This window comes from Homarus americanus, unplaced genomic scaffold (assembly GCF_018991925.1).
Source record: "Homarus americanus isolate GMGI-L3 unplaced genomic scaffold, GMGI_Hamer_2.0 scaffold31037, whole genome shotgun sequence".
Classification (NCBI taxonomy): Eukaryota; Metazoa; Arthropoda; class Malacostraca; order Decapoda; family Nephropidae; genus Homarus; species Homarus americanus.
In genome coordinates this window covers 3678552-3701350 of record NW_024722227.1, presented here as the reverse complement: position 1 = coordinate 3701350, position 22799 = coordinate 3678552, and the positions used below count along the sequence as shown (strand labels likewise).

The following is a 22799-nucleotide window of genomic DNA, read 5'->3' as shown; positions in this document are numbered from 1 at the left end:
AGGTGTGCCCCTTATTCCCGCATTCTGAGCAGTGCTTGATGTCCTTGTTAGGGCAGTCTGTTGCCATGTGTGAATATTGGTAGCAATTCCAGCATGGAGTTATGGGGAAGAATTCCTCCTGCTCCACCTGGCTGCTGCTAACGTGGTAGTAGGAGAGACACAGTCCCTCCTGGATTGCTTTTTGGGCCATGGCTATTTCAGTGAACCGTATTTTCAGCATGGATGGCAGTCTGGGCAGCTTGACAACTTCCTCCACCTTGGCCCATTCATTTTTGTCTTCTATATCAGATGCCAATTCCTGTTCGCTAGATTCTTCAGTGATTGCTTTATCTAATCTTTTGATCACGATTGACTTCCTCGCTCGGAGTTGAGGAGGGATTGCAACTTCGAATTTCGCGGACTTCAGTTTCTTTGTGCTGTCGTTCGATAGGAGTTGGTCAACATCATTCTCAGTCAGGCACAAGGCGATGAAGGAGTCCTTGGTCGTGATAAGGTTGGAAATTTTGATTAGTAGTGTTGTAGTAAGGAGTCTTGCTAATTCATTTTTTCTTCCGTCAGTCACGCCCCCTTCATGGGAGCGTATCCGTATCCGGTGTGCTCTCATACTAGAGGGTGTGTGGTGGACATGCCACCCTTGCGTGATTTCAAACTTGAGACCTACCTATTCCAGGACAGAGTTTGTTACAAGAATTACAACACTCCCCACCGCCACTTGTTGGTCGAGTGGTCGTAGAGTGGTTCCCGCAACACTGTCCCGAAAGCCCCGTCAGGGGATCCTATTTCCCTAGTGTTACTGAATGTTCACTTATAGGCGTGAACTTGATGTGTACCTATTCGGGGGAGGGGTGGAGGATTAAGGATTTGCGACCCCCTTCCTAGGTGGAACACGCACGATCACGGTTTCCCAGGAAGGCTCGGCGGAGAGGTGGGTTCTGCTCCTACCCCCTTTCGTGTTCACAAACCCCTACAGTGGAGGTGAACAGTTACAGGGGGGACCCAAGGACGAATACACCTCTAGGGTGCAGGTCCCCAGGCCAGAGCGAAAAAAGAAGGAAGAACAAGGTAAAACAGCCAGAGGTGCAAGTAACACCAATGGGATCGCGGCCCAAATCCGCTACAGAAAGCCGTTACAGATCACCCGATCAGGGCCGCCTCTGATCAGGAGTCACCCCTGATCAGTAGGAGCACAGAGGGCGTTGTCTGCAACGAGCTACCGGTGTGTGTAATGATGGGTGTGGTGGGTCGATTCGGGGGTCGTCAACGGTTGAAAAACAGGCTGGCAGGCTTTAGCAGAGAAGGTTCTAGAAAGAGGTCCGTTCACGGCGAAGGCTGGCTGGCGAGTGTCGTTGTTGTTGTTCATGGTCTTCCTGGCCAGCCACGGCCGTATTTATACAATTTAGAAACATCAGGATTTGGGGTGCGTGTAGCGTGAGAGCCAATCACAGAGGAGGACGCCAGGAATCCCTGGTACTCTGGTCCTAGCATTGCTACGTGTGCGACTGCACTGGAGAGTAGGTCTACCAGCATCGCTGGCTGTACGCTGATTGGCTGGTAGGCGCGCTGGAGCTCAGTCGTCACTTGTAGGGGATGGGGTACACTACAAGGTGCCCAGCGATCACTTTGAATAGAAGGTCTATTGTTAGTAAGATTAGTTTTTCTGGAGCCGATATGCCCTCAGGCATATCGATGCCCGAGCAAAAATCACCCTCTCGTGATTTCTTCTCCACTCATCTCCAGGTATGTGAATTAGTGTTCCCTACCGCCATATTAATTCAGTTTAACTTAGTCAATTTTGTGTATATCAGTGTTCATGTTGTAACAGTGAAATCGTCATTTACCCAGTGAAAGGATTAATATAAAGTAAGTGTGGTCTGGACCGTTGCCAGACCTATGTTTTGTATTGTGAAGTTAAATATTCACTCTCTCGTGATTTCTTCTCTATGCATCTCCAGACGCTGTTTGTGTGTTAGCAACACTACTGACGTTTGGTAGCTGCCTATGGGCAAGTTGGTTCTCGAAGGATGTCTTTAAGGTGGCGAGATTAGAATCCCAGGGCGAGATTCTTTGGTAGGCGCCATGGCCGACCCTCTGCCACAACCCTTCCCGGGCGGGGCGCTCCCAGCTAGCGGGAGAGCCTGTAAACAACTTTGGCCCGTGGACTCCGTCTTGTGATCGTGGTCCATCTACTGTTCTTGGCTATATGTATGGAGCCGGGTTAATATCTAAGGTTGGGATGACTTGCAGAAATATAGCATCCCAGGTTAAGTATTGAATCCATGAATGTTGGTGGTACCAAGGTTATTGTTATTCTCTGAGTTGAGTCCACCAAACCACTGAATATGAATTAAAGTGTCACGTTAGTCATTCCGAAATAACATGTTGTTATAAAGACTATTTTAATTCGGGATAGTGTCAAGTGTGTCATATTATCCACTTGCAGTAACAATGGAATAATATAATGATTGTTAAATGTTGTAACCAAGAATTGAAGATGTAATTTGTTACAAGTATGACCTAAGGGTCCAGTGTTATCTGACCGTGTGTAGTAACTCCTGAATCTTACTTGTCAGAGAAATAATACAACTGTTGTCTCATGAAGTAATGAGTATTGAAGTAGTTAAATGATATACTAAGTACTTGGAGTTGTTTAATGACATAATAAGTACTTGAAGTGTTTCATGAATTAATAAGTAATTGCGGATCTGTTTTGTCAATGGTACAGTAAGACCTGAGGGTCCAGCCTTGTCTGAGTGAATTTAAATAACATCTTATTCACTCACTGTGTTAATAAATATTGAATTAGTAATCTACGAGTATCACCACTCTATTCCTTCTAAACATTGGTTCCCAGAAAATAATACTTACTCACGTGCCTGTACATCTACCACACTACCCAACAGCTGTCCATGAGTTATGTTATATTCTACTAAAAGTCTGGGTGGTGGCAGCCTACCCTTGTAAGTATAATAAGTGTTGCACTAAGAATAACATGGTTCCCCAGAGAACCCATGTATGAGAATATAAGTAAAAACAGAGTATACTTCAGAAAGGTAAGGACATTGAAATTTAGAAAATATGATATACAGTATATGGAAAAAATATATGACATTTTTGTACATTGTGGAACTAAAGACACAGCATAGAAATTATTAAATAAATACACCATGAAAGTTTAATATAAAAAAATATACATAACTAAGAAAAGAATACTAAATAAGAATATAAGGTATATATATATATAAATAAAGAATTGAAGAATAATAACAGAAAATAATATCTGGATGGTAAAATATGAAGTAAAGAAACTCGGGCCATTACAAATAGTGACAGCTTAGATGGAATATAAAGTGAAAGAAGCTCCGCCTGTTACACCCTCAGGATCACACTAGTGAGAGGAAAAGAAATGGTAGGTTATTCGGTGGGCAAAAAACTTATCAAGGAGCGACGCATTTCGGGGTGTATTCATTCACCCAGATCGCACGGTAATGCAGAGGGAACATCACAAGAAGCTCCTGCAGGACTTGAAGGAGAAGAGGCAGGAGTCAAGGAGGAACGGGGACAGGTGTACATGGGTTATATTCAGGGGGAGGGTAGTGGAAGCAAGTGTGCCGACACAGGGCCAGGGGGCAGCAGCGCACCCTCCACTCGCTCTACCCCCCACCCGGGAGGCGGCAGCAGCTCTGCCTACCGGACAGGAGGAGATGAGAGCCGTGTAAACAATGACATTTCTAACCATACCCTGAAAAATACAGTGTACTTAGCAAATGCTGCAGCTTCTGAGAATGGGGGGAGGGGGTTACTACTAAGAGCAGAGACGTTACCGAGAACAAATTCTGGCTTGAATGTCATGTGCACTAATACTGACAGGTTTCTCGATAAGAGAGAGGAGTTTGAAACACTACTGAAATACACCAACCAGATATTGTAGGAGTTGTAGAACTGTTGTACAAGAACAGGAGAATCGACCCAGAGGAATGTGAGTTCAGTATTGATGGATACGACTCATTTACGAACCTTTCTCAAGAAACTTGCAAGAGGGGTGTGGTTATCTATGCTCGGCAAGACCTTAGAGCCAGCCAGGCGAGGGTACAGGGAGAGGATATTTTTGAAGAGTCTAATTAAATTAAAGGGAGGAGAATTACTTATTGTTGGGTGTATCTACAGATCCCAAACTGTGGCCCACTAAATCAAAAGTACTTAAGAGCTTTAATAGACAATGCGGCAATGCTCAACCCTAGCCACCTCCTTATCATAGGGGACTTTAACTATGGCGACATCGACTGGAGAAACGAGTTCACCCCAAATGACTTGAATAACCCTGCTGCTCTTTTTGTAGAAACACTGAGAGATAACTTTATGTTTCAACATGTTAGAGACCCGACACATTACAGAGGGGAGCAAACAAGCCACTGGACCACATCATAACAAACGAGGAGGGTATGGTGGCCAAACTGGAACACCTTGCCCCAGTTGGCACCAGTCACCATATAGTGTTGTCATTCAGATTTAACTGTTACTTAGTTCAGGATAAGGCCAGGCCAAGGTGCAAATATTACAAGGGAAATTACAACGGGTTAAGGGCAGAGATGAGGGGTATGAACTGGCCTGACTCATTAAGTCACAAGAACGCAGACACTACGCTGAATATCATAACTAGTAAAGTGACCCATTTGATAGATAAATATATACCCAAGACCAAACCCAGTGCCTCTAGGAATACGAGGGGATCCCTACACATGAACCATGCGGCGGTCGACAGAGTTAAGAAGAAAACCCAGAAATTCAAGACGTGGGTTGGGTCAAATGATGAGCAGGACAGGAGGATGTATGCAAGAGCCAGAAACCAAGCAAAGTCAAAGTGTAGAAGGGCTGAAAAGGAGTTCCAGAGGCTGGTTGCAAGCGAGGTCAAGTCAAACCGAAAGGCGTTTTACCGCAATGCAAAGTCGAAATTAAAAACGCGAGTAGGAGTATCAGACCTGAGGCTTGAAGATGGTAGTTACGCAGATTCTGACCAGGATAAAGCTGAGGCATTGAACAGCTTCTTTTCCTCGGTGTTCACAACAGAGGATGCAATTAACCTTCTTACGTTCGAGGACAGACGGTTCGACACAGCACTGACTCACATTGTGTTCACAGAAGAGGGTATTAGAAATAAACTGTTCAGGCTAAAGGTCCATAAGAGTCCCGGACCTGACATGGTGTATCCTAGAGTGGTAAAAGAGTTGAGCAACGAGCTTGCCGAGCCCCTGAAGATCCTGTTTTGTAAATGCCTGGATGAGCGAAAGGTCCCCAGTGAATGGAAAATGGCTTATGTGAGTCCTATCTTCAAGAAGGGCGATCGTCACTCCTCGAACAACTATAGACCGGTGAGCCTGACCAGCATAATATGTAAAGTACTTGAGAGTATTATCAGAGATGCCACAATGGAACATCTACTACGAAACAACCTTGTAAAGGATTGCCAACAAGGTTTTATGCCGGGGCGCTCCTGCTTAACACAATTACCCAAGGTACTGGATGTTTCGACCCAAATTCTGGAACAGGGAGGTAATATCGTCAATACATACCGGTACCTAGATTTTGCCAAAGCTTTCGACAGTGTACCCCGTGAAAGGCAAACAATTAAACTGGAAGGGTACGGGGTTCGGGGAAATGTCCGAGTGTGAATCGAACACTTTCTACATGACCGCAAGCAGTGTGTGGTGATTAATGGCACTACGTAAATTTTAACACAAACTCTACTGGCTCATTTACAGTATACCCTTAGTGCTATTCCCCCCAAAGCTTGTGTGTCCTTATGTTCTTTTGATTTACCTCATATAATTTTTCCAGCTTTCGGATAAACTGTACTGTACTCCCATTAATTTTCCCACTGTCTCATCTCCCTTGTCTGTTTGTAATATCATCTTGTACACCCATCTTACTTTTATGTTAAGTTTGGTAAACACTAGTCAGTGGTCTCCTACACATGATTTCTAATCCTGATCACGTTTATGCACTTAGTAAATCACCCATGTGACCTGTCAGATAGTCACCCCGTCATTATGGAAAGGTTACGTCTTTGAGAAATTCCTGTAATCTGAATCCAATTTTCATGTTTACTTTCATTATGTTTTTGAAGATTTGTCCTAAGAAAAAATACACCCTAAGATATAATAAAAATATATGTATTATAAGTACTGCATGTAATAAGCCTTTTTAAATACAGTACATATTTACGGTAATGCATTTTATTATATTCAATTTTTACGATAATGTTAATTATATACAAAACATCCGAATTCAACTTTACGGTTATGACAGAATGGGAGGTAATGGCCTAATGGGAGGGAGATTAAGTGGCAGTACGGTCGTCTCCCTCACCTCAATGCATCAACAAAAAATCGAACAAAGTCAACTGCAGGTTCACCTCAAACAGGGTGAGTACTGGATTGAAATGCAATGGAAACACAGCATCATATGAAAAATATCTAAATTAATCTGAAAATTATTAGAATAAGATGGGGCCAGTGGTTCAAGGGAAAAACGATTCTTCTCTCTTCTAAACTACCTAGTCATCTTTTTATGAATTCCCGGCACCATCTTCACCACCTGCGCCACCCCGTGGTCCAGGTGGTGGTCGTCGTATAAAGGTAACGTTACCTTTGATGTCTGAAATATTTACAATATAGTTTTCCCGGCAGGGTAAACGAGCCCTTGAGCCGCTCTGATGGCTGGTAACTTGGCGGCCATGTTAAGTAGGTGGGGGAAACTGGAGAATTTTGGTGAATACATGTAGGAGGGCTTTCTTGTGTGAGGGGGGGGGGATGTTGAGGGGGCATACACACACACACACACACACACACACACACACACACACATATATATATATATATATATATATATGGAGCAGCTGATACCTTCAGTCGTGTCCGGATCCTTCTGAGGTAAGCATCCTTACTCCTGAGTGGGTCACTACTTAAGGCACTTGTCCGTGCCTTCCCTTTCTCATTAAGCAGCGGGTGAGTCATGCTTAACACTGTCACTTGAAATTTTTTATTATGAGCCTTATATTCCAGATAACTGAATCATACAGATCATCATGTGATCTGACCAATATTTTTCTAGCATGCAATATTGACGTTAAGGCTAATACATACAGGTATTAGTATTAGATAAAAGAATAGGTATGCACATAATGTAATAAGATAAAACACAATGTACACACATAGTGTGATAAGATAAAGACACAAGGCATACATAGTGTACAAAGATAAAATCCCAGGAAACACAGTGTACTAAAATAAAACAATAGGTTAATACATTGTGTAATGAAACCACTAATTTTAGAATCTGAGACAGAAACCGAGACAACTGCAATTTTAACATTTATTTTCATTTATTATATATATATATATATATATATATATATATATATATATATATATATATATATATATATATATATATATATATATATTGTGTAAAGCTTGACGTCTCTGCTCATACAAGATGCTATCTTTGAGGGGTTGAAGTCCATGGATAATGAAGGGCCAGTAGTGTCTTAAAGCATAAATGTTTTCTAACTAGTATGGGCATATGTATACCTTAATTATTATTTTTTCAATTTCAATATTTAATATAAGTATTTGAATATACACCATTTACTTTTTATTTATTTATTCGGTCATATCTTCGATCTTAGGCTCGTTGATCATGTCTAGGTTACTTAATTTTTCTATATATTTGAAACATGAGAAGTGTTCACTACACGTAAGAAACATCAACATACTCACTATATACTCAGGTCAGCATCTATGGGGCCTCAGCTGTCGGGCACACTTAGAATGGTCAGACCCTGATTGACCAGTGATGAAAACTTAGCAATGTTCTGTTGTTTGAACTGAATTGGAATCATATGTGTTGCGTGGGCCATCTTCCCTCAGAAACTTAACCTAAGGAATCCTTTTCTATTGAATTTTTTTCCCAGACCCAAGAAGTATTGGATTAATGGTATTGGTTGTGACCTGAAGTGAGTCATCTTTACTACCTGAATCTAACCTTACCAGTTGACAAGTCTCTCCCATCAGACCCAAGAGTTTTTTTCTTTTATCCTCTTCACCACTGATCGGCTCGTTAGCCGCTTGGGCGATCGGTCACGTCTCTATTACGCACTGTTGACAAGTACTGGGTTTCGAAAGGACTTAAGCTAAAACCCTTCGACCCTAGACTAAGGATGTCCGACTGTGGGAGAGCGGGCCTGGAAAATAAGTTTTCTAGACCTTCATCACTGATACATACATAAATATACTAAAAAAAAAAGATAGGCACACACACAGAGGTGTACCTGAATAAAATACAGTGCACCAAGATAAAACACTATATACACACATCGTGCACCAAGATAAAACACTATATACACACATCGTGCACCAAGATAAAACACTATATACACACATCGTGCACCAAGATAAAACACTATATACACACATCGTGCACCAAGATAAAACACTATATACACACATCGTGCACCAAGATAAAACACTATATACACACATCGTGTACCAAGATAAAACACTATATACACACATCGTGCACCAAGATAAAACACTATATACACACATCGTGTACCAAGATAAAACACTATATACACACATCGTGTACCAAGATAAAACACTATATACACACATCGTGTACCAAGATAAAATACTATATACACACATAGTTGTACCAAGATATTGAGTGTTCACTGGAAAATGCTAACTTATCACACATGAATTACTGTAGTATGTTGGTCCTTTCCTGCAGGTGTGAGCACAATGGTTAGTGTTGGTGTGTCCCTGGCTGCCCTCCTCATGTTGGCGCTGGTTGCCTCCCACCCTCTCTGGGTGGACGAGGTGAGTCACCTTTTGTTTTTCTCAGTTAAATTACAAACTGTCGAACATTTGAAGTAACAAAGCATATCGTTGATGTTGCTTGTTTCAGTCGATAGCCCGAGCGGCTAGTAAACTGATAAGCGATAGAAATTATGAATTAAAAAAAAAAACGATATATCAAGTCTATGAACTTTATATAGCGATAAGAAGGCTTACATCAATAATCAAATCAGTTTTATGTATTATGTGGGAAGAGTATGAGGTGAGAGAGGGAGAGACGCTTCTGCACACGAGTTACGGCATAGTTATTCAAATTACATACCATATACTGTAGGTGCGTGGGAAGAGGACTCAACCTTGTAGTGCGTCTAACTACTTGGAAAATATGACTGGTCGTGTTCGTCAGGGAATCAAAACCACTTAAGAGTGCCATAACTAAGTGCAAGATCTGGTCTTAGTTTTGCATTTAAAAGCTATATGTGAAATTGTACACTTACATTATTACCATTATTCAAATATTATACCTGTACAGTACATGTGACAAAGAGTTTAATATTATGATATAAAAAAAAATAAGCTAATACAAGTGATTGAGCAGAACTGGCAACGGTTTGACAACTTTCAAATAACCAAAATATTACGAGTTTAAATAATCCTTGAAAACTGCTTGAAAATTGATGACAGCGGCCAAGTTTCTGGGATAAGTTAAAAAAAAGTAACCCAAAATTACCATTAAAGTGTATAAACTGTTGACTGGAGTACAACAAGTACTCCACGTTTCCCTTCTAAAAGTTTTTCTTTTTTTATAAGTCACTCATAATACGAATGAATTTGTACTGTTTGTGTAGAGGTTTTGGGCTGTTCATCGTACACACTTGTACCACAACATTGAGTTGAGGATCCAAATCTTTGACAAACATACAGGCAGGCGGCGAGACGAGGTCAAAGTAATTGTAGAGTATAACTGGGAGTCTTACTAACACTCATATTCATTTTGTTGTGTAGTTAAAGCACTTCACCTTATTCAAATGTTGTCCACGTTGCAGCAGACAGAGGGAGGTGAGGGGTTGGTGCCTCTGGTGATCGTGCCCCTACCACCACATCACCACCAAGCTGTGAGGGAACCTGTACACAAGCGCAACTCAGAAATCCTTAACACTCTACTTGGATCACAAGACCTAAGCAACATGCGAAGTGCTGGTAGGCGTTAGTAACATGGAAGTGGTCATCAGCCAACAAGAAAACAACACCGTCTGGCTTAGGGTGAACCATCATTGTGAAAAATGGATCTGATTATTCGTGGAATTACTTTAAAGAATTAACCGAGAAACGTTCCTAGAAATATGTATGCATTTTCTTCATTATTGAAGGACAAGTGAAATAAAATGTCAGAAAGGCACCAAAGCTCGCTTGTTCAGCAATCATGATAAAAATATCTGTAAAAAATAGATTCCATAATTTGTGCAACTCCCCATATGTAACTAAGATCAGCTAATGAACCATTAATAATATTCCGAAGGCAGAAATTAGATTCAATATAACTAGATTAAAAACTTTGACCACGTGGGACTTCATATAAAGAGCGGACAGACCAACGCAGCTATACAACAACAGGGAGCCAGAAACATCTAATACAAATTACATCTAATCTTTGTTTTGAAATACCCTATTTTGTGAGATAATGAACTAATATTATGGGCACTCCCATAGTAACATTTGTATGTACAGGTGCGGAATACTATATACAGTATAATGAAATTATATTCCAATGCCATTACAAAAAGAGCCAAATAACTTCCTGAGTGATTGGTGTCGCAAACCTAAAGTGTGTCGTCTTAGCATCACCTTTCACATAAGTTTTAGCAGAAGGAGCTGCATTGAGGATTAGTTTATGAAAATCTTAAAGGTGGTCACACGTTTTTAACCATTTCGAACAAGATGTTTTCTTACCTAAGTAGGTTAAAAGCGTCCATTTTTCTGTAACTATTGCATCTGATATGTTTATTTGAGTTACACTGAAATATCTTGCGCTTCTCAGTAACTTACCCTCACAGTTGTTCGACAGTTAATCTATGTGTTGCACGATACTACCCTTCTTCATATACTGTAAATATTTTACAGTACTACTCCTTTACATATTTATGTATTGGAAAACAACTGTAATTTGACATACACATAGAGCACAACACTTTCGTTTGCATACATAGAATTATCCTTCTACACATTGCACATATTTACTTTTACCTTTATCCTCTTCACCACTGATCGGCTCGTTAGCCGCTTGGGTGATCGGTCACGTCTCTGTTACGCACTGTTGGCAAGTACTGGGCATGCACCGGCTCCTGAATGTACCTGAACCTGCTCCAGTGTTGGTCAAGTCTGGTCTAGAAAGAGCTCACACTCGGTGCCGTCACAACACTCTCTGGTAGATTGTTCCAAGAGTTCACAACTCTCACCCCGAAAAAGTTTGCCCTCACAGTTTTCTGGAACTGCGGCTTCTTCAATCTTGAGCTGTGACCCTGTGTGTGTTAGTAACGTTAGGGTGAGGACAATCAGTAAAGCTGAGGCGAAGCAGTGAGGTTTAGACGAGGACAGTCAGTGAGGGTAGGCAAGGACAGTCAGTGAGGGTAGGCAAGGACAGTCAGTGAGGGTAGGCAAGGACAGTCAAAGATAGGCACTATTACTGTCTAGCGTGCGGTCTACAAAGATATCATTAGTCTAACCTAACCTAACCTAAATATCTTGTAGACCGCATGCTATAGTAGCACCCAATGATGTTCAGACGAACTTAGTGAAGTTCATGCGAGGCGGTACGAGGCTGGGTCCTTCGAATCTGCTCCAGAAGAAACACGATACCTGCCAGTAATATTCCTGTAAGGCAAAGATAAAGAGTTTTGAATTTTAGTGAATAAGTTAATGAATAAGTAGCTAGATGATTATTATGTAAAAAGATGATCAAATGAATGGATTCATATATAACTGATTAAGTAGTTATGTTTTTCCTCATCTGAACATGTGCAGGACATTAAGAAACAAAATACTGTACGAAAACAAGGTGAGAAGATAGACCAAAGAAAATATTAGGAAAAGAATCTACAGATAAACGTACGTTCTTATGACCACCGTATCCCTGAGACACTATAAAAATCAGTTCTCCAACACCAAAGTTGTTTGTGTATGCAATTATTCTCAGTAGACATTCAGATTCAGATTTGCCCCCGAGGGGGCTAGTTTATTGGGCACCCCCTTACATCCTGTGCAAGGTGAAGCGCAGAAGCGTTTACAGCGCCCAACAGGGAAGTATGAAGAGTTCTTACTTGCCTTTATGACTCGTACATTAAGGGCGTAAAAGCCTGAAGGGTCATAGGTTCTGTCAAGTTACATAAAGTGAGAGAATGATGAGTGTGTGGGGGGAAAGTTCCCGGTACATTTTATCTGTTTATGGCAAAGAGTGGCAGGTCCCTAATAATGTCAAATGCCAGGCCTGTGACTAGGAGGAGGGATATCTGGTCTGGGAGGGAAGAGGTGTTGGTAACGGCTGGGGACCTATAGGAGGAGGTCATAGGGCAAGTGAGGATGTAGTGAGAGAGGGTGTGAGAGTCGGGTTGGTCAGTAGACATTCAGATTGTTTAACTCAATGAAGTAAGAAATACCCCCTCGGGAAGGACTTACTTCAGGAAGGACCTTTAGGATAAAAACAGAGAATGTTATGATATATAAGGGTTGGGTTAGTTGTGGGAGAGGCGGGACGGACGAAGAGGCATAGGCTCATCTGTTAGTGTAAATAAAATATATTATGGAAGATTTATCTTTCTTGTATTTGAAACAGCACCAATGCAGGTATCAGTTCATGTCATGGTTTTGATAAGAGTGTCACTGGTGGAGGAGTAAAATCCATGTGTTATTTTCTGTTTGTTCAAGGATGAAACCTCAGCGGGTCGTAAGGTTTGTTAATACCTGCTGGCCCTGCCTGGCCCTGCCTGGCCCTGCCTGACTTGAAGGTTTCTTAATGTAACCTTAAGTGTGCCTAGACAACTTCTTTCTGGTGTTTGCTGCAGATGTTTCATATCACATAAGCCTATGCGACCGTAAAGGTTGCCTGTACAAGTACCTGAGGCAGCTCTGAAGGGAGCAGTGTGAGGACAAGCCACAAGTCCAGAAAATTGTAAGGGCTATTGTGAACTCGTGAAACAATCTGTCAGAGAGTGTTGTGACGGCACCGAGCGTGAGCTGTTTCAAGACCAGACTTGACCAACACTGGAGCAGGTTCAGGTACATTCAGGAGTCAGTGTATGCCAAGTACTTGCCAACAGTGCATAACAGAGACGTGACCAATCGCCCAAGCGGCAAACTAGCCGATCAGTGGTGAAGAGGATAAAAGTAAAAGTAAAAAATACTACATCTAGTTATCCAGAGGTTGGTCAGTTCGTGCTCTACAATATACCTGCGTTCTTCAGTGCTTACATCTATGCTCATCTCCCACTTGCAGGCATATCCGAGTCAGAGATGATGTAGACGACTCTTCATTGGTTCGTAATGGGTGGCTTTTCGAGACCATCCAGGCATTGGTGACGTCTGCTAGTGGGGCTGTGATTTATTCCGTATCAGTTGTGATTTTGTTTGTAGTACAGTTCCCTTGGTTTACTAGAGACTACACGGGATCGGCATGCTGAGTCTCTATAGTTTTGCTGTGACATGAACTGCCCTATCAACAAGTTCATCGCCTTGTTTGCTAATATGTTTCGGGATCTAGTGTTACCCCACGTCTCTTGAGGGATTGTAATGTGTCAGTTTTTTTTTTTGGTTACCCTAACAACCCTATTGTGTGAATTGAAGACTGACATCCTTACTGTCGAAGAAAAATAAAATATACCCTACTCCGTCAAGGAGAAAAATTAATATCCAGATAGCTGGATATTTGATATCCAGCCTATAATAAAAACAGATACTGGATATTTGGCCAGTTATCGGGGAGGTATCCGATGTTTAAAGTAACTTGTACCATCATATGATAGCAGGATAAGTCTACCCCAAGATTCTAAGTTGTATAGTTATTGTAGATTATCTTAAGCGTGAAGTCCCCAAATTCTAGTTCTCTATCGGTTAGATATGCTTCGGGCCACTAGCGGTGCACATATTAAGTACACAGACGAGCATATGGCACCTGATTTGTGAAGCAACAAAATGCGAAAAAGTACATGACAAATCAAATTTAACATTTGCAATAGCAAAGGGGACATTACAAGGCTAAACAAAGGGGACATCACAAAGGTACTCAAACTATCCAACCAGGAGCGAACTCGTAACAATGGTTTTAAATTAGACAAATTTAGATTTAGGCGCGAAATAGGTAAACACTGGTTTGGAAATAGAATAGTGGATGAGTGGAACAAGTTACCAAATATCATCATTAACTCGAATACGCTGGATAGATTCAAACATAGGTTGGATGCTTATATGAACAATAGGGGTTGGGTGTAAATGGGACTGCCCAGTATGGGCCAATAGGCCCGCTGCAGTTTCCTCCATTCTTATGTACTGTACACCAGTTCACAACAACGTCATCCAATACATTCAGCAAGTTCTATTTGCAGCTTCTGAGAATCCTGCCTTTATCGAACACAACACATATATGGACGAAACATTTCATATGACTGTAGTTCTTGTGTCATGTACTGTGTCTACTTGCTGATTTGCTCATATTTTCCAAAATAAGCCAATCGACGCTCGCTACTTTATATGGATTTTTATTTATTTATTTATTAATTATTATTTTTTTTACGGGGAACAGCTCACCTGGGCACCGGTCATCGACTCACAAGGGGCCTAGGGGGGGAAAAAATAGGAGTAAAAAAAAATAGAAGACAAAAAGACCATATTAATCTACACCAAGAATATGCTGGAAAACCAACTTTTTGAAGTGAGACAGATTGTATGAATATGGAAACACAAAAGAAGGCAGAGCAAATTTCTCCCTTCCCACTCGGAGATGCTACATCAACAATATCAGCTCTCGGAATAGATCTAGTTTGAGAGTCAGGGGGAAGGGAAAAATGAGAAGAGTGAATAGTAGAATCATCATCTTTGTGTGTGTACGTTAAGGCGACATATTAATCGTTGAATGTTGGTATGCTTTGAGGCGTCGGAATTTTTACATTCAAATTAGATATTGGCTAAGGACACGAACACGGACAGGGTAGCGTGCGTATACCATAAGTATTTCGTGAAAATGTTCGGGATTATAATTATAGATTTCGGTACCTCACCGCCATAGACATCGAGTGACACTTCTATCCTCACCTCCTGCATAAACAGAGAAAACACCATAGAAGTCTCCAAGTTCGAGGGGTCGGAGGCTGTTGTTCTGTTTAGCGGAGGATCCTGACTTGAGACACTCTCGGGCGTGACGAACACCGTTCATTAACAGGCGATTCAAGATCCCGAATTGGTTTAGGTTCTGAACACTGTTGTGGTAAGAGAGCATGGAATAACAGTAGAGTAATATTAGACCAGATGGCAAAGGACAATACTGTCGGTACATACATACATATATATATATATATATATATATATATATATATATATATATATATATATATATATATATATATATATATATATATATATATATATATATATATATATATATATATATATTGAACATTATGTGTTAAGAATACTGAAGGAATTTTTGAAGGATATTGATGAACGTTAACAAAGAAGAAATATTAACATTTTACTTCTTGTAATTATTATTCATTAGGTTGAGGGGGATGCAGTGTTATTCTGCTTCTTAGTTATTCAGAAGAAAATGTTATTGATGCATATTACATGGTGAGGATATTCTTACATTGGGTCTATCTTTTGGCGGAGGTTGGAACCCTTGGGGAAAGCGAGGCTGACACTGGTGGTATAGAAAGTCTCGTCCGTCAAGTATAAAGGGCACGTCTTCGTCTTCATTAATGTCGTAGTTCATGTCACCAATACCACCAAGAAAAAATGAGACATTTATGGATCATATCTATTGCCCGAAGGCTTACGACTTTTGACTGAAGCTCTGGAAAGATCTTTAGTATCAACAATTATAAAATACAAGAAATTATTTTTTCTTTCTGCAGATGGACATTATTATTTCTCTATTCCCCATATCACTATTTGGTATGTGAACACGACTTCTATCAAAATTTAGGTTAGATTAGTATAAATTTACATCCTATACCTATTAGTGATTTATTAAGTGGTACATATATAATTGATTTATTAAGTGGTACATATATAATTGATTTATTAAGTGGTACATATATAATTGATTCAAGGTTAGTAATTCCACTATTGACAAGACCAACAACATTAAAAAAAAACTATGAGACATAAAACTCGAGAGTAAATAGTGATAACTGCCGATTAGCGATAACTTATACTTTATATATTTAACTTTTTCGAAACTTCTGACTGGCCATATACGATCATTAAGATATTATAATACTGTATATATTAAATGAATAACTTAATACATAGACTATCCTAACCTAGTTCAACCTAATTATGGTATAATTTATTAAGTTAAAATGTACCAAGTTTATATAATCAAACAGTTCTAACTCGATTCATGTACGTATTTATTCATTCAAACATTTGTTCATTACCTGAGCAAAATGAGAGTGGATGATGAAGAGAATTCCGTTTTCGGTGGAGAAGGCCGCTTCGGTGCCCACCAACAGGTTCTTGACGGCCAGAGGCAGGTTAGTGTGAATCACCGCCTGACGCTTTAACTTGTACAGCGTCGACCCCGGCTTTGCTGTCTGTACCAGGAACGATTAAGGTGATAATAATAGAGACAAAGAGTTTATACAGTGATCATTTAGATTGTTGCCATACTAACGTCATTTTCATAGATATGGCACCTGAAGTCTTTAATCTAAATATAATAAAATACATGTGTAGCCATGGGATATTCTGAATTTAGTTATAATCACCAAGCAATTTTAATTATTTTTAAGAGTACCTCTACATTCACATTTCCTCTATTTTAGCTGCATATATGCGTAATACTTAAGCATTTTTAGTGCATAATCATCATAAGTCTATTTAATGACGTTTTCTTCAATCCTGAACAAGTCCACCCGTGCAGGAAGGCAAGAAAAGAATTTTTGTTTTTTCCGGTAAACTTGTCAGCGCCGGTAATCTGCAAGCGGGTGACCTACTTTCTTTGTATTCTTACCCTAAGCTAGAGTGCATCTCTTTCTCTTCACTCCACGTGCAGCGTATTACTGGCGTTGACAAGCTTCATGAATGCGAATATGCTATCAAGAATGGCAGCACACAGTAGAAGCCTGTTGAAGCCCGTCGGCGCTGGTTGCCCGCCCTGACAAGTTTGCCAGAATGAACAAAACATTTTTTTCTCGCCTGCCCACACGTGTTGTTGAGACGGTGTTTAGTTGGGAGTAGGGGTTTTGATCGCCTGTGTATTGTAATGATAAGAAAACAAACCCTTCTTCGGTCTCTTTTTAGCTCAACAAAAAGATGGTGATATTCACCATAATATTCTTTACTACGATTGATTTCATGTAACGTCTAACCTCTAAATAATGGTGGAGGGTAGTGTCTCACCTCTACATAATGGTGGAGGGTAGTGTATCACCTCTAAATAATGGTGGAGGGTAGTATCTCACCTCTACATAATGGTGGAGGGTAGTGTATCACCTCTACATAATGGTGGAGGGTAGTGTATCACCTCTACATAATGGTGGAGGGTAGTGTATCACCTCTACATAATGGTGGAGAGTAGTGTATCACCTCTACATAATGGTGGAGAGTAGTGTATCACCTCTACATAATGGTGGAGGGTAGTGTATCACCTCTACATAATGGTGGAGGGTAGTGTATCACCTCTACATAATGGTGGAGGGTAGTGTATCACCTCTACATAATGGTGGAGGGTAGTGTATCACCTCTACACAATGGTGGAGGGTAGTGTATCACCTCTACATAATGGTGGAGGGTAGTGTATCACCTCTACATAATGGTGGAGGGTAGTGTATCACCTCTACATAATGGTGGAGGGTAGTGTATCACCTCTACATAATGGTGGAGGTAGTGTATCACCTCTACATAATGGTGGAGGGTAGTGTATCACCTCTACATAATGGTGGAGGGTAGTGTATCACCTCTACATAATGGTGGAGGGTAGTGTATCACCTCTACATAATGGTGGAGGGTAGTGTATCACCTCCACATAATGGTGGAGGGAAGTGTATCACCTCTACATAATGGTGGAGGGTAGTGTACCACCTCTACATAATGGTGGAGGGTAATGTATCACCTCCACATAATGGTGGAGGGTAGTGTATCACCTCTACATAATGGTGGAGGGTAGTGTATCACCTCTACATAATGGTGGAGGGTAGTATCTCACCTCTACATAATGGTGGATGGTTAATATCTCACCTCTACATAATGGTGGAGGGTAGTGTATTACCTCCACATAATGGTGGAGGAAGTGTATCACCTCTACATAATGGTGGAGGTAGTGTATCACCTCTACATAATGGTGGATGGTTAATATCTCACCTCTACATAATGGTGGAGGTAGGTATCACCTCCACATAATGGTGGAGGTAGTGTATCACCTCCACATAATGGTGGAGGTAGTGTATCACCTCTACATAATGGTGGATGGTTAATATCTCACCTCTACATAATGGTGGAGGTAGTGTATCACCTCCATAATGGTGGAGGGTAGTGTATCACCTCCACATAATGGTGGAGGGTAGTGTATCACCTCTACATAATGGTGGAGGGTAGTGTATCACCTCTACATAATGGTGGAGGGTAGTGTATTACATCTACATAATGGTGGAGGTAGTGTATCACCTCTACATAATGGTGGAGGGTAGTGTATCACCTCTACATAATGGTGGAGGTAGTGTATCACCTCTACATAATGGTGGAGGGTAGTGTATCACCTCTACATAATGGTGGAGGTAGTGTATTACTCTACATAATGGTGGAGGGTAGTGTATTACCTCTATATAATCGTGGAGGGTAGTGTATCACCTCTACATAATGGTGGAGGGTAGTGTATTACCTCTACATAATGGTGGAGGGTAGTGTATTACCTCTACATAATGGTGGAGGGTAGTGTATTACCTCTACATAATGGTGGAGGGTAGTGTATTACCTCTACATAATGGTGGAGGGTAGTGTATTACCTCTACATAATGGTGGAGGGTAGTGTATTACCTCTACATAATGGTGGAGGGTAGTGTATTACCTCTACATAATCGTGGAGGGTAGTGTATTTCCTCTACATAATGGTGGAGGGTAGTGTATTACCTCTACATAACGATAAAGAGCAGTGCCCAGGTTGACGAAGCAGGGTATGTCGGTATCAACGAGCTCCTCCAGGTTGTTGAAGGGCAGTTTAAGCCTGGGCAGGATCAACATGGCCTTCAGGTTAGAGCGGTAAACGGTGCCCACGATAAAGGCCATCAACAACCAGACCCCCGTCATGACCCGCAGTGAGTCTCCCTGGGGCCACCGAGGTAGTGCTGTGGAGGAGTGAACACCCATAAAATGGAAATGGGATAAGAAAGCATGGAAACAGCTCAAGAAAGTATGGAAACAGCACAAGAAAGTATGGAAACAGTACAGGATATGGAAACTAGCACAAGGCAGCATGGGAACAGCACAAAGTAGACAGTAAAGGAACAATAGATAGCAATGATTCACCCTGAGCCAAGAGTGTTGTTAGGATCCACACGTTGGAGGTCCACCAGGCGTTGGTCACTGTGTTGTCACTGTGTCGTATTTCTCCCGCCAATACACCCCAGCTGTCGCTCTCGTTAATGCTGCGACTTCTGTAACACCAAGTTGTATGATAATGGTAACTTAAATATACACACACATGACCTAGTACCTACCTGGGGGACCTAGTACCTACCTGGGTTACCTAGTACCTACCTGGGGCGGGACAGGAGGCGGTGTCGACACTGTATGAGGGTGAAGGTGGCGACCAGGACCCCCACCACCGTCAGCACCAACAACATCCACATCTGCGTGACACTTGTGATTAGTGATCTCTCTCTCTCTCTCTCTCTCTCTCTCTCTCTCTCTCTCCCTCTCGCTTACTTTGTCTCTCATTGTAATTTTATGTCTCCTTGAATGTGCCTCATTTTCTTTCTTTCCCTTTCACTTGTCTCTGCATTCTCTCATGTGTAGAGAATATCGTTGTTATAAGTGACAAGATTTGTGGTTTTAATGAATCTTCTCTTTTTTAAATATCGGTCATTTAATTGTAATAAGTTGAGCCTTTCTGCCTCTCCGTACCCTGTTAGTGTAAGGTTTGACAAATCCGGTGATATCGGACTCCAGGACCGGTCTCTTATATGCGAGCTTGCTGGCGTCCATGTAGAGTGGCACGCTGAAGTCTATGGCCTGGTTCCTCTCATCACTCAGAGACATTACCACGCCCGTCATGTCCACCTCCTGCAGGGGAGTATCGTAAACATCAAGACTTACAACAACTATGAATACACCTTCTGCACATAATCTTTTGTCTTGAAAGGAGGCTGATATTGTAATTCAGCTTAAGTCTTTAAGTTTAGGAACATAGGAACATAACCATTACTTTCACAGTTAACCATTACTCTTACAGTTCACGCCCTGAGGGATAAGAACATCGACCGCTCCATGAATCATGACACAAGATTTTACCAGCTGCAACACAAAGTTTTAGCGGATCTTTCTTAATCTCGACAATTACTTTGGTATATTAAGAAAAGTTTTCCCCTCTCTTGAGGGTGATTTAACTTTATGTGATTTGCATCCTTAATTAAGGAGTAAATTTAACAAAGGAAGCACTAAGAGTGTTAAAAACTTACCCCGCGAGTGAGCTGCCCCATCAGACCCGTCCAGGAGGAGTTGGGGAGCTGCGAGCCAAACAGCTTGTCCTCAGGTACCACGTACTCTATACTGCCATAGAAATATACAGTAATAATATTAATTTGTTCTAAGATCAATGTGCGTACACTGCCCCCTGTTATGCCGCTATCAAAATATGAGTTAATTACTAAAATCAAATCAAATATTTGGTTACTACTGTGTCCAACCCGCTCGGACAACGAGACAAACACACGGAGTAACCACTGAGTACCTGACTTGAGAGGGAGAGAGTGATGGCGGTGTACAGTAACAGTGACTTATGGTACAAAAGTGAGCGTCCGGCCAACTCATGCAGGTGCCTACCGACGCTGGACTATTAAATACAGTAATTACAACAACAAACAATAAGACAACTTCCTAAGATAAGATTAGGATGAAGAACAACAAAAATAACAACACAATAAGAAAGCTTCATAATAAGAACAACAAAATCAACAACAATAACACAAAAGACAAGTTATAACAAAATAATACCTTTAACAAGAACGCAATGAAAAAGCTTCATAACACAACATTAATCACACATCGAGACAACTCAATAACATAACAATAAGAACAGTAACAATCAGAACACAAGAGGGGAACTTCATAAAAATAACAACAACAAAATAACAAACAACACTAATAACAACACAGTAAAACGACTTCATAACACAAGGACAAGATCAAGAACAATATCAGAGAAAAACAGCTTCCAAATATAATAAGAACAAGAAAAACAAGAGCACAGTAAGAAAGCAGTTGATATTATCTCACCAGAAGTTAAGTTTATGGGCGACTATTTCCATAACCTGAGCGATGGCACCCGTCACCTTGTAGGGCGGCCCCGTCACAGAGATGAGAGTGAAGGGGAACCACTGTACCAGAAGAGTGGTTACCATCATACGTTCACTGTACACATGAAATATTATAAGATCACCAACTTATGATGCATGTACAAATACACATATATTCATACACATACTCACTGAGGCGACACCCAGCTTGAGGCAGGGAGCTGTGTCATTTTTAAAAGTCATGACGTTTCCCTACCAGCACCTTCGACAAGAAATTGTGATAACACCTGAGGGAGAAAGAGAATGGGGCATGAAAGTGCAGGTATATCGTTAATGATGGAGATAAGTTCAGATTTATATGCGAGGCTCGAAGAACAAATTCGCTCACTGAACGAAACAATGAGCACGACGCGTTGTGGTCGTTTTCAGAATAACCAGAAAACGAAATTTTGCGTCGTGGGTTTTTCCCAACAGCTACAAAGCGTTTTGGACGGTTTCGAAATTCCCCTGACCATACCTAACATAACCTAATATTACCAAATCAAATCTAATCTAACAACCTAACCTAACCTAATCTAACGAAACCGTATCTAATGTGATGAGATCAGCCCTCAAGGACGTCCATCATTATGTATATATTTATTTTGAAAACGTTCACACCACATTGTGGTCGTTTTTTTTCTCGTTCTGTGAGTAACTTCTTTACTTTAGCCTAATTTTCACTATGTTATAGTGATAAAGATATCAGTTGTGAGAAGAGTGGGACGTATCTCACCCGTGTGAATGCAGGATCCTCGGAGGCAGGGGAAGCACTGAGCCCACCTACCACCACACACTCGCTCCTTTTCCTAGATTCACGTCAATCAACAATCTTGTTTAGAAGGTCAGTGAACAATTAACCTTCTAACCTTTCTCGATGTATGTGGAGGAACGATTTTTACCAAAGTAACGAAAAATAAAGAAGTGAAAACTAGACAAGTTTTACTGCAGCCAAATGATGATGCATGTATCAGCAGACGTCGACTGTGTTCCTGAGGTTGACTTAGATATCACACTAATGTTCGACAACTAAGTTATTGGTTGTTATGTACTTAAGGTTATTAATGATGCATTATCCGCTACTTTGTGTTTACGGTAGAGTTTTACATTTTCAGATTCCTTAAATGAGTAAATATACAGAAATTTTGTCTCACCCAGAGAATCGGAGTAAAGTACTGTACTCATT

At 40.9% G+C, this 22799-nt stretch overlaps 2 protein-coding genes across 2 annotated transcripts; one reads left to right on the top strand and one right to left on the bottom strand.

Moving 5' to 3' along the window:
• Positions 1–1373: 1373 nt before the first annotated feature.
• Positions 1374–22384, bottom strand: LOC121862302 (glutamate receptor 1-like). Its single transcript, XM_042360441.1, has 13 exons — positions 22350–22384; positions 21767–21861; positions 21555–21655; positions 20738–20828; positions 20184–20342; positions 19818–19909; positions 19587–19714; positions 19191–19405; positions 16502–16657; positions 15706–15809; positions 15156–15319; positions 11589–11726; positions 1374–1618 (listed from the first exon to the last, which is right to left on the bottom strand). Exons 2-12 carry the CDS (start codon positions 21815–21817, stop codon positions 11644–11646), a joined length of 1344 nt encoding a protein of 447 aa, XP_042216375.1. The 5' UTR covers positions 21818–21861; positions 22350–22384; the 3' UTR covers positions 1374–1618; positions 11589–11643.
• LOC121862303 lies at positions 8781–10503 on the top strand. Its single transcript, XM_042360442.1, has 2 exons — positions 8781–8876; positions 9902–10503. Exons 1-2 carry the CDS (start codon positions 8799–8801, stop codon positions 10064–10066), a joined length of 243 nt encoding a protein of 80 aa, XP_042216376.1. The 5' UTR covers positions 8781–8798; the 3' UTR covers positions 10067–10503.
• Positions 22385–22799: the final 415 nt, after the last annotated feature.

Excerpts from the sequence above, each read along its gene's own strand:
- LOC121862303 (XM_042360442.1), top strand. The coding sequence starts at position 8,799 with ATGGTTAGTGTTGGTGTGTCCCTGGCTGCCCTCCTCATGTTGGCGCTG. Across the intron at positions 8,877-9,901 it reads ACCCTCTCTGGGTGGACGAG|CAGACAGAGGGAGGTGAGGG; the intron begins GTGAGTCACCTT and ends TCCACGTTGCAG.
- LOC121862302 (XM_042360441.1), bottom strand. The coding sequence starts at position 21,817 with ATGACTTTTAAAAATGACACAGCTCCCTGCCTCAAGCTGGGTGTCGCC. Across the intron at positions 21,656-21,766 it reads TCAAGCTGGGTGTCGCCTCA|TGGTTCCCCTTCACTCTCAT; the intron begins GTGAGTATGTGT and ends CTTCTGGTACAG. Across the intron at positions 19,910-20,183 it reads TCAAACCTTACACTAACAGG|ATGTGGATGTTGTTGGTGCT; the intron begins GTACGGAGAGGC and ends AGTGTCACGCAG.